General features: G+C 40.6%; 2 protein-coding genes across 3 annotated transcripts in view; one reads left to right on the top strand and one right to left on the bottom strand.

The window, feature by feature from the left end:
- Positions 1–7,025, top strand: part of LOC133530567 (fibrillin-1-like) — a 32,087-nt gene extending 25,062 nt beyond the window's left edge. For both annotated transcript variants that reach the window (XM_061868521.1, XM_061868520.1), the window contains exons 14-25: positions 332–523; positions 996–1,160; positions 1,517–1,615; positions 1,952–2,143; positions 2,607–2,758; positions 3,174–3,266; positions 4,175–4,296; positions 4,523–4,683; positions 4,960–5,095; positions 5,356–5,476; positions 5,959–6,077; positions 6,504–7,025. In XM_061868521.1, the coding sequence (XP_061724505.1) occupies positions 332–523; positions 996–1,160; positions 1,517–1,615; positions 1,952–2,143; positions 2,607–2,758; positions 3,174–3,266; positions 4,175–4,296; positions 4,523–4,683; positions 4,960–5,095; positions 5,356–5,476; positions 5,959–6,077; positions 6,504–6,666 (1,715 nt within the window). In that variant the 3' untranslated portion in view covers positions 6,667–7,025. The remainder of the gene's footprint in view (positions 1–331; positions 524–995; positions 1,161–1,516; positions 1,616–1,951; positions 2,144–2,606; positions 2,759–3,173; positions 3,267–4,174; positions 4,297–4,522; positions 4,684–4,959; positions 5,096–5,355; positions 5,477–5,958; positions 6,078–6,503) is intronic.
- LOC133530572 (delta(24)-sterol reductase-like) overlaps positions 6,946–11,703 on the bottom strand; it is a 40,164-nt gene continuing 35,406 nt past the window's right edge. The window contains exons 7-10 of the mRNA XM_061868536.1: positions 9,555–9,713; positions 8,466–8,663; positions 7,741–7,869; positions 6,946–7,329 (exon numbers count right to left, since the gene is read on the bottom strand). Of these exons, the coding sequence (XP_061724520.1) occupies positions 7,126–7,329; positions 7,741–7,869; positions 8,466–8,663; positions 9,555–9,713 (690 nt within the window). The 3' untranslated portion in view covers positions 6,946–7,125. The remainder of the gene's footprint in view (positions 7,330–7,740; positions 7,870–8,465; positions 8,664–9,554; positions 9,714–11,703) is intronic.

The raw sequence follows: 11,703 nt of genomic DNA, 5'->3' as shown, positions 1-11,703 counted from the left end.
CCATAATTTAATTGTAATATATCATTTGATATTTACCAGTCGCTTTTCGGTGAAGGAAAACATCGTGAGGAAACCGGACTAATCTCAAGAAGACCTAGTTTACCCTCTAGGTTGGAAGGTCAGTTGGCATTCGCTTTCGTAAAAACGAGTGCCTCCGCCAAATCTTGGGATTAGTTGTCAATCGGACCCCAGGCTCCCATGAGCCGTGGCAAAATGCCGGGACAACGCGAGGAAGAAGAAGAAGTGCGCAATGGACGATTTATGATTACTGAAGACAACAAAAGTTTGTCTGTGTTTCAAGATGGATGTTGAAATAACCGTTGTTTTGTAGATATCGACGAATGCGCAGGCCGCCACATATGCAGCGCACTAGAAACCTGCAAGAACGAGCCTGGACGGTACCGCTGCGAGTGTATAACGGGCTTCAGAAGAGACCCGTCGGGGTACTGTGCAGTGGCACCCACCATCCCCACCACGTCCTCCACTACTACTTCAACTACTACGACAACTACGACTACAACAGGTAAAAAAAGCAGCAACCAACTGCACCGAACAGCAGCAGCGAACCGGTGTAGGACAGCGAGTGTACGAGTATAACAAGCTAAAGCTAAAGCAGAGAGAAGGAACTCATTGGGCTATTGTGCCCTGGCACCCACCGTATCTTTCACTACTGCTATAACTACCACAGATAAATGGAGCGCTAAGCACTTCCCGAAAGTGTTGTTACAACACATTGATTATTTATGTTATAAATGTTTGGAGTCTGTCGTGTCTCAATTCTAGACAAAAGATGCTGGGCATTTGACAAGTCCTCCACGTCACTCCTTCAAGAATCACGTAATCACCGACGGCGTCCGTCTACTTAATCCTTGATTCCAGATGCCGCGCTTCCGCTCTAGATGATTTCACCCCACATTTCGTTCGGCATCCCTTGGATGTTACCAGCTCAGTCTCACTTTCTTTAATAAATTTGTACTCTTCCTTGTATGTTCCAGAGGCCCCTCGGCGCTACATTCCACCACAATCCCGACCGCAACCCCGACCGCAACCATCACCACAACCACGGCCACAACTACGACCGCAACCGCAACGGCCGCCACAGACACCGCACTTCTGCGAAATGGGGTACATCTACGACTCCAGGCAGGGACAGTGTGTCGGTAAGGATTCTCAGTGTCTGGTATCGTTTAACCAGCCGTAGGTAAATTCTTTGATCCTATTAGAGGGGAGAAGCCTAGGCTATCGGCTATCGCAGTGCCAGAAGTTCACGAAAATCGGTCAGATAGATACACGTGACAGATTTCAGATACAATGTCTGTGGTCAAGGAGATCTCAAGTTATGTATTTAGCAATCGGATAAACAATTAAAATCTGGATAGTCCGGGATCCGGCTCTAAGTTCAGATGACAAAATTTTCAGTAAGTCGCATATCATATCACAGGAAAGTTATTTTATGTCAAGCTTATAAAATCTAATTTATTATTATCCTTATGAGTATATAACCATGTCTTTCCAGATATCGATGAGTGCGCTACGAATCGTCACACTTGCGTGGCGAATGAGCGCTGCGTCAACGTTGATGGCGGCTTCCAGTGCGAAAAGGCACCTATATATGGTAATCACTTTGGTCCTTTATTTATCCGAATTTAAAAACAAGCGGTCTCCGGCCTATTATAATATAACCTTCTTAATTTTTGCCTAATAAGAGATTAAACTGAACTGCATTTATACACTAAGATACAACATTTTATGAAAGCAATGACAAATATAAATACATATTGAAAACTTGTCATTTGTTGGATTTTATTGCGATCTTGAACTTTTCTAATGTTGATTTGAGTGGAAGTTGCTTATTTACAACTTGTGAACACACTATTTGCAAGTACCTTTACCAAATTATGTTGGTGTATAACTCATTTATCTTCGTTTTATTTATTTCTATTTATTACAGTTCCACCAACACAAAACCCGCCCAGACCCCGTCCCAATTCCCGGGATCCTCACGTGATCACAGTAGGCGCCCAGTATGGCACTCGCGGACCTCGCTACCGTCGTCCAACGTATTCACGCGTGCGCGAGGTCGACGCGGTGATGACGTCGTGTCAGAAGGGCTACCGGCTTACCTCAGACAAGATGTGTTTAGGTGAGTATAACCGAGCCGATATGTTTAGGTAAGCCCTGTCCTAACTCTCACGACTCTCATGGGACCACAGTGGGCGCCCAGAAAGGCATTCACGTGCCTCGATAGAAGCGCTCGATGTATTCACGAGTGTGTGTGCAGAAGCTAACGGTTCAGCGAAGACAATGAAGTGTTATGCTAGTAAATCACGTAGTACAGCCAGCTTAAGAGCACCTAGACCGCATATCATAACCAATGTCCTCTCGTCATCTGAACAGTGCGTGGCCATTATGGCACCGACAAATAATGACACCAAACTAGTGTTCCGTCTTTTTATATATCGCGCCTATCGCACAGTGCCCAGCGTAAGACTTTTTGAAACATTCAAAATGTGGCACTGGAAGAAATTGATGCTTAATTTTGCATCTGCTTATTCTTGCACTTTTATTGTTTTAATATTATTCCTAAACACGATTGATTCTTGCAGACATCGATGAATGCGCCGTGAATCAGTCAGAATGCGGTCCTCAACAGCGCTGCGAAAACTTCTTTGGCGGACATTCTTGCCAGTGCCCTGCAGGACACCAGCTGGTCGGCGCTAAAGATTGCGAGGACATCGACGAGTGTCAATACGGAAACGTACGTATACACTATACAAGCTACTCGTATCTACAAGCTATGAGCATTGAATGTGGTCCACTCCACACTCCACATCCACAACAAAGACGAGAGCATTTCTACGGTGGACATTATTGCTAGATTGTGAGGATACTGACGAGTGTCTCTATGGGAACGTACAATCAGCTATAGTAATAAACTGATAACTGACTCCCCTGCTTTTGTTTGCAAGGGGGCTCAACGATCTCTGCAGCTGACTGTGTACATGTGTAATGTGTTCGTGCAATTTTGCAGCTCATATACACTTCACAAGCTATCTACAACTTATTGTACTGAAATATTAGGATTTTATTTGGCGGGCACAGTTTCATCATACACAAGCGGTTTAATGTGCTTTGCGTATAATTGTATTTCACATTTTCACATTTTCTTACAGCCTTGTTCGTACTCTTCGAAATGCGTCAACACCGTCGGTTCCTTCCGCTGCGAGTGCAATGAAGGCTTCAGAAATGCACGCTCCAATGACAAAGTAAGTCTTATACGGAAAACCAGAACTCAAGTAAAATATTGTGATGTCAATTGATCACTTTTTAGGGTTCCGTAGCCAAATTGCAAAAAACGGAATCCTTATGGATTCGTCATGTCTGTCATTCTGTCTGTCCGTTTATGTCACAGCCACTTTTTTCCGAAACTATAAGAACTATACTGTTCAAACTTGGTAAGTATATGTATTCTAGAACCGCATTAAGATTTTCACACAAAAATAGAAAAAAAAAACAATAAATTTAGGAGGTTCCCCATACTATTTTTTTTTTCATCAAACTCATACGTGTGGGGTATCTATGGATAGGTCTTCATAAATGATATGGAGGTTTCTAATATAATTTTTTTCTAAACTGAATAGTTTGCGCGAGAGACACTTCCAAAGTGGTACAATGCCCCCCCCCCCCCCCCCCCCCTGTAACTTCTAAAATAACAGAATGATAAAACTAAAAAAAATATATGATGTACATTACTATGCAAACTTCCACCGAAAATTGGTTTGAACGAGATCTATTAAGTAGGTTTTTTTAATACGTCATAAATGGTACGGAACACTTCATGGGCGAGTCCGACTCGCACTTGGCCGCTTTTTATTTGTGTAGTCAGCCGCATAAATAACTATTACTCTATTGCTCTTGCCTCCAGTATTTCTTCCCAATAGTGCCAATTAAACAGATCTTAGTACCACAAAAAACACGTTCACAAAAATATCTAACTATTCGTGACAACAAACATGCATTAATGTGATGTTTGTCTATCTACCCCAAGCGTCAGTAATAAACTAGTGTTCACTGAGTACGGTCGTTTGCCTTATCGCCACTTAACCTATAACTATATACTACAATTAAACATGGTAATTCGTCACTCTAATAATGTTTGTAAAATTTTTGCCAGGTATGCATGGACGTAGACGAGTGCACGGAGACTCCGGGCATCTGCCAGCAGGGCTGTGCTAATGCGTGGGGCTCCTACCGCTGCTACTGCCACCAGGGATACAGGATGCAGGAGGATGGCAAGTAAGTATTAAGTTTGAAGACATTGGAGAAAGCTAGGTGCAGGATGGAATGAAATCTTGACAGGAGTCTCAGTAAGTCCGTCTTCTTGTGATTACTGTCACATTCTACTATTAATACAACGACATAGATGAATAGGCGGGATGTCGGATAAGCCTAAGGGCAAGTCGCCTACCTTTTAATGTTAGACAAATTTGACTGTTTCGTGTGTCAATCCTTCTGTTTCCAGGACTTGTGTAGACGTGGACGAGTGTGCAGAATTCGCCGCGTCCGCCTCAAGTCGTAACCGCGCGCGTCTGTGCGGCGGCGAGTGCGTCAATGAACCTGGCAGCTATCGCTGTTCATGCCCCAAAGGCTATCGGCTATCAGAAGATCAGCATAGTTGTATCGGTAAGTTCCAGGGCTTGTGTGGCTAGCGATAAGTGGGTGGAGTTTGCTGCTACCTTGATTTATCAATGAACCTGACACATACCGGTGCTCATGTCCAATTAAGGAATATGGTATATTAAAAGACAAAGCTGGATCGGTATTTTTTCTGAGTTGAAAAATCGCTATCATTGCTATCAATGTCACTTTTGATTTTAAAAGTTTAGGACAGTGGAACCTGGTAGGGCCAAAAGGGAAACTAATATCGATGACAATGCTCTAATTATGATATTTTTGCAGATATTGACGAGTGCGAGACTGGCGAAGCTTCGTGTGCTCGGTCTTCGGATCCTAGTCAAGTGTGCCAAAACACGCGCGGAAGCTACCATTGCCACACCATCAGCTGTCCAGCAGGATACCAGCTGGAAGCTAAGCAGTAAGTGTTGCCCTGATTGTGTGCTCTTTCAAACATAACCAGGGCAACTAAGATTCTCAGGTAGTTTATACAAATGAGCCAAACTCAAATTGAAGTTTAGTTCGCTTTATTAGTGCATATGTTACTAACAAAATTGCAGACATCAATTAATGAGACTTGTGGCACTGGTCACATGTAACGAGTTAATCCTCAATCACGTGAAATCACTCAATCAAATTAAAACTCTCAACATTTCTTAACTTCCTATGTCAATATTTCAGTCGGTGCACGCGCATCCAGCGGACTTGCGCGATGTCAGATTGGGACTGCGTGCATCAGCCGAGCAGTTACAGCTACAACTTCATCACGTTTGTCGCCAATATTTACTTACCACTCGGCCGGGTAAGTACCTAACTGCCTACTACACTGGCTCAGTTACCCAAATTGAACTCGGACACACAAGAGCCATCAAAATTCTTTATTCCGCGCCACACGCAAGTTGGGCACTCTGACGGCGGTCAATGGGTGAGGGAGTTGGTGACGGGTTGAAGGCTTATGGCTGCAGCCGAAAGGACGTTTTTCACACAAGACTTCCATCAAATTCCGGTACTCCAGCTAGGTAGCAGTCGTGTCAGTAGATCAGGTAAGTACACAATACTTACTAAATAATAACTAGTAAGCAGCGTCTGTTATTGTCTATGTGTCTTCCTTTTATGAACGTTTCGGGTGTGAAAACGATTCCCAATTCTCCGTGACCTACTATTATGACTACCTATTATGAGGTTCATCGAAAATGTACTTACCTAGTTTGCAAGTTTTTAAAGGATCGTAAACGAGGTTGTCGTGGTATTAAAAAGGGAACCATAATTATGGTATCTTTCTAGGTCGACCTGTTTACAATGCATGGGCCAGCGTGGGCAGACTCCTTCATGAGTTTCGAGATGAGGCTCGTAGACGTGCAGGCGGCGCCGGGAGTCACGCCGGCTAGTCTGGCCTGTTTCGAGTGAGTATCTCTGGTATTTTATGCCCTGCAGTCTCAATAACATATACTATTCTGCTAGCCATCGATTCCATGTCAGAATTTAATTTTTCTTCTTCCTAAATACAAGCAACGAATTGCATTATACCTACGCAGATTCCATGACTAAAGTTAAAAGTCTATTTATATAAATAATTGCTCATCCAAATCATTATTCCACAGACTTTTAACTTTAGTGATGAAATCTGCGTATAGGTATATTGCAATTCAGTGGATATCCACCGAAGCAAATTTACGCAAGTTTTCACCTTTACCCAGAGTCTAATTATATAGGTACCAGTTAAATATTGAATGTATTTTAGGATTGAATCACGTCTACATTTGGAATTGGTTGTGTGTTTAATAACGTCATTGTTTTCTGACCAACAAATAAATTCTTTTATGTTATAGCACGCGGCCCACCGGCAACATGTGCGTCGTGTCTCTGCTGTGCGCGCTGGAAGGGCCGCAGGTGGCCGAGCTGGAGCTGACGATGTCGCTGTACCAGCGCCGGCAGTTCGCGGGCAGCGCCGTGGCGAGGCTCGTCGTCATCGTGTCGCAGTACGAGTACTAATATCTCCAGCAGCAGCAGGCAGGCTGCTAAATTTAGCAACTTTTGGAACTTCAAATTTGCTAAATTGAGTTTTTATCAACTTTTGTAACTTAATTGCCAAATAGCAATTTTTTCCATACATTTGTGCATCAAGAGGGTTGAACAAACTGGACAAAGGTAGCTCAACAGTGATTGTGATGCAACTCACACTGGTGTTTTCGAGAACCTACTTAAAGAAGAAGTTGCCATGAAATCTTAATTTAAGTGGGCTCCCTAAATTAGCTGTTCTTAAGGTTTAGATATTATGGATTGTATGTTTTATTTTATTTATTTTTACAGTTGACTGTTACATTTTTGTAAATAAAATAATTCTACCTATATGTTGTGTTGTGTTATGGCTTCTCACATGTGTCTCGGCTCTACTTCGTCATTATATGCCGTTGTCATTTTTTTACGTAGATTCCCGAATACTCAATGGATTCACTTCCTCACGCTCCTGTTGACCTTGCCGTATATCTCAGGGAAGGCTTGCTTGCAGCACGGCAGCGACTCGCGAACTTTGTCGTACAGCGTGTGGTCGAACATTCGGCGGAACTCCTCCTCCGTCGTGTACGTGTCAGCGTATAGCATCTGGAAACCTTTCTCTTGGGTCACGAAGTTTTCTACGCTGCGGGTTGCTGAAACCTGCAAACAAAAAGAGTATAATTAAATAGTAGTAGTAAATCTTCAAATAGATTCGTCAAAACGTCTCCTCCTTCTCAAGCCTTTAAACGAAACCATTGTCCTCTAGCAAACGCTTTTTATAATTGATTCACAATCATCCAAGTGAGAGATTCTCAAGGGATTCTACAAGGGCAAAGGGAATACCGTGAAACTGGTCACTACCATGGGGATTAAATATCGTCAATTCGTCACCTATCAAAAGATGGGATGGGGCTATTTAAACCGGAACTATTAATTAATAAGCCAAACATGCAAATATCGTAAAACTGTCTTTCCTATCCGTTATATTTATAGTCGATCTCGGTCTATAATTTATCAACGGGTAAATTTATTTTTAACGCAAACATTAATTTGAAGGTAAATATGGCTTACGGTTTCGAATCCAGGAGCAGTAGGCACGCCGTAGACTCCAATGTCAACGAACATCTGCCAGTCGCCCGTGACCTTTAGCTGCCCAGGGTTGTTTGGTACTTTAAAGGGACACAGCCACATCGGGTACACCTGCGAAAATATTGTCAGTCAGTTCTAAAAATTCCTTATTCTAAATATTCTGTTGTTATCTCACCTTAACGCCTTATTGCTTAACCGGAATATACATTCAGCTCTGAGGCAATGCACGTCAGCCAGGGCCTTCGTTTTATAGTAATATTAATACCTACACGTTATAAATTACGTCATGATTTCTTTTCGACTTATCATATTTTCTCAATACTTTATATAAAAAACCTTAAAAAAAAAATATTCCAGTGTTCAATTTGTCGCCTCATTGATACAAAGTTTACAATAATTAGTTTGATAAATGCAAAAAATGCACTTCAGGGCGTGTAGCCAACGTGAACGAACGAAACGCAAATGTCACTGTCGCACTAATTAAAAAAAATGTTAGAGAGAAATTACTACACTACGCCACGGAGCGTTAACGATTGGCACGTTGGCTACGCAGCATGGGGACCAAGATCACAATCGGTTGCGCCTTAGCGAATTTTATGAAAATGTATCTCTATCACGTGCGATGGAGAGAGCGAGGCGTTTCGCCAGCCGAACAGCAGGCGGAATAGGGGGCGGTTGCTAAAAGAGATGATGCAAGGTGGACTCACCCTAAATTTGTCATGGAATAGCAGTACAGCCTTCTCCAAGGTCTCTATGGGCACCAGCATGTCCTGGATGACATGAGCCTTGTCATAAAGCCTGCCTACTGCCTCGGGCTGCGTCAGCTTAAGTAGAGACACCTCAGGAGGCATTAGCCAGCCAAACAGCAGACGGAAGAGGGGGTGGTTGCCAAAGGAGATGATGTCCTGGGAACATAGAAGGTTCTATCTAAGCAAGTTTTCTATTCTTACAGTCGGCTTGATCGATTATAGAACCATGATATGATTTAGATTTTTAGATTTTTATTTATTTCATAATATGAAATTACAATATAAATTATATTAAACTAATCTATATGAATTTATACTATGATCGTCAAAGAAATATTGATTATATACAATCATAAAATGTCTAAAAATATAGGTATGTACATACAAGTCATCATAAAAAAAAAATTATTTTTAAATAGCCTACATTGTGTCCCACTGCTGGGCAAAGGCCTCCCCTGTTTTCCGCCAGTCGTCACACTCATAAAAAATTAAAACTTAATAAATTCTTCACAACGTCAAATAGGTAATGAAATAATAACAAATTATGGGAAAAATGTCAATATAGCTACTTATATCTAGGTATCCCGTAATGATCGTAAAATTAAATTAAAGTAGGCATACATACATAGGTAGGGATGGGTTTGCGATGATATTTTGGTACAATCATTTCTTATGCTCTGGTTTATTTTTCCTGCCATATCAGTCACTATCAGTGATTGATTGTGGTGATTTCTTTATCCCCGTAATTCCGACATAAAAGCCCAATTGATTCATCAGTAACTAGTTAGAACTAAGGTTGCCATATGACAGGGTTTCCTGTTTCCCCTTACATGTCAGGACTTTTGATCCAGTGTCAGGATTCCGAGGGACTTGGCGAGTGTCAGGATTTTTTAGAATCCTCAACTACCACTGGAAGCTAGATAAAAGTTTGGATCTAGACAGAGGAGATTGAAGGTTACGTTGTACTTATGTCAGGGTGTTTCATTTTCTCATATGACAAGTATGGCAGCCCTAATTAGAACACATTTAACTACACCTGTAACTTACTTTTAACTCCCAGAAGAGACTCCTCGTGTGTCTATGGTAGTAGTGCCTGAGCGGGATGTATTCGACAACAGCCTGCTTGCTCCCTTTCTCATAGTTCTCCAAGTGACGCTCCACCTGCTTGTAGAACCACTCCGAGTACCATCTGCCAATAGGATTGTACTGGAAGAACCAACAAAAAAAGTAAGGTAAACGTCCTATCCGTTAGAACATTTTCAGATTGTCCGATCCGATATTGGATATCGGATGACCTTTGAAGACACCACAACAGCTGCTAGAAAATGACAATGTGAAAACTTCACAAGCCTCAATTAATTAATTTATGCTTAATCTCATTCTGATAAATACAAACAATAAGCGCATTTATGAATAATGCCACTTGTGTATAAAGTCAAATAACAATAGAGCCGTCTAAAGCTTACTTTGCAGCAATTTGAACATCAAACTAAAGGAGTGTCATTATAAAGTTATAAATTATAAACATATATATATATTTTTTTTTAATTTATTTAGAACACAAACAGTCACATATACAAATGAATTTGAAGTACAATGTAGAGTACTTAACATACTTAAGAATCATAGACCTGGAGGTTCATTATTAAGTACATAATGTTAACATACATACTAACAGCATAAAGAAAATGAAATCATGAGCCATACTTAAAATCTATTTACTAGTCTTCAGAGGAGAAAAAAAAATACAATAAGTAGTAATACAGTAAGCAGGTTTGACATTACTGTCTGTTTCATTAATTATCGGATATGTTGTATTTTTTTTTTTTTTTTTTACTAATATCTGGTAGTTATTAGGACAACCGGAAAGTTACATTTATACATTGTGTACATTGTATTATATTTAATTATATGAAATAGGTACTTGAACTAAAACAATATTTACGTTTAAGTATCATTTTGAGACTAGACAATGAAGTGTGAAAAGGATCAATATCAAGTAGGTACTTATTATAATAACTAGGGACTCGTCTGAAAAAAGTGTGCCGAGAGTAATTCTTGCGGGCAAAGCTGATATAAAATAGAGATCTAGGACGTAGGGGGTGGTGCGGACAACTGAAAGTGACTAATTCTAAAAGATTCGGACATTTAATCGCTCCTTTAAGAATTTTAAACAAGAACATTATATCTAAATATTAGTGTCTTCGGTTATCAAGGGAAGGAACACAAAAATGCTTCGCTGCTAATGAAGTACGTTCAAAATAATTACCCGTTCTGTAACAGAGTGATTTTAGAAAAATATTTTGGATCCTTTCCAGACGATCAATATGGACTTGGTACTGAGGCGTCCAAACAACAGAACCAAATTCAAGTATACCTACTCCTAACAAAGGAATAGAATAATAGTTTATAGGTATATATTGGGGCGCCTGAAGGGCTGTCCGATCCTGAGAATCATCCCCAACTTCTTATAAGCTCGCTTACATATATTATCAATATGTAAATTAAAATTTAATTCTGAGTCTAAAGTAACACCTAAGTCTCTAACGGAAGATACCCGGGCTATATTTTTTCCAGCTAAGGTGTAATTGAAAACTAACGGATTATTTTTACGATTAAAGCTGATTACGAGACATTTATCAGTATTTAAAAAAAGATGATGCATGGCAATCTGCTTCTGAGGACACAGCTTTGTATATTTTTGTGTCATCTGCATAGACGAGGTGCTCAGAGTTCCTAAAACAGTTTGCCATGTCATTGACATATAAAATAAACAGTAAGGGACCAAGATGTGATCCTTGGGGTACTCCGGAAGGTATAGGAAGAAAGCAAGAAGTATAACCCTTCAAGGCAACCGCCTGACTGCGATTGGACAGGTAAGACTTTATCCATCGAGAAGGAAGGCAAGAAGGTCGCCGTGTATACCGAGCTCAAAGAGTTTCTTGATTAAGATATTGTGGTTAATTTTGTCAAAACATTTCGAAAAGTCAGTATACACGACGTCCACCTGACAGCCAGAAGATATCCCATTGATAGTAAAATCGGTAAAGGTCATCATATTATCATTATCATATTTTAAGAAGTTATTCGAAACTCAAAAAGAGCAGGTTGTTACTAGTACAGAAATATTTACGTCATACCTCTTCTCTTTTATAAAGACGGAAAAGATACCTCAAAAAAATAAAAATAAAATTAA

Source organism: Cydia pomonella, chromosome 23, assembly GCF_033807575.1.
Source record: "Cydia pomonella isolate Wapato2018A chromosome 23, ilCydPomo1, whole genome shotgun sequence".
In the NCBI taxonomy this organism is placed as follows: Eukaryota; Metazoa; Arthropoda; class Insecta; order Lepidoptera; family Tortricidae; genus Cydia; species Cydia pomonella.
The sequence above is the reverse complement of the archived record's forward strand: the minus strand, read 5'-3'. Positions and strand labels throughout refer to the sequence as shown.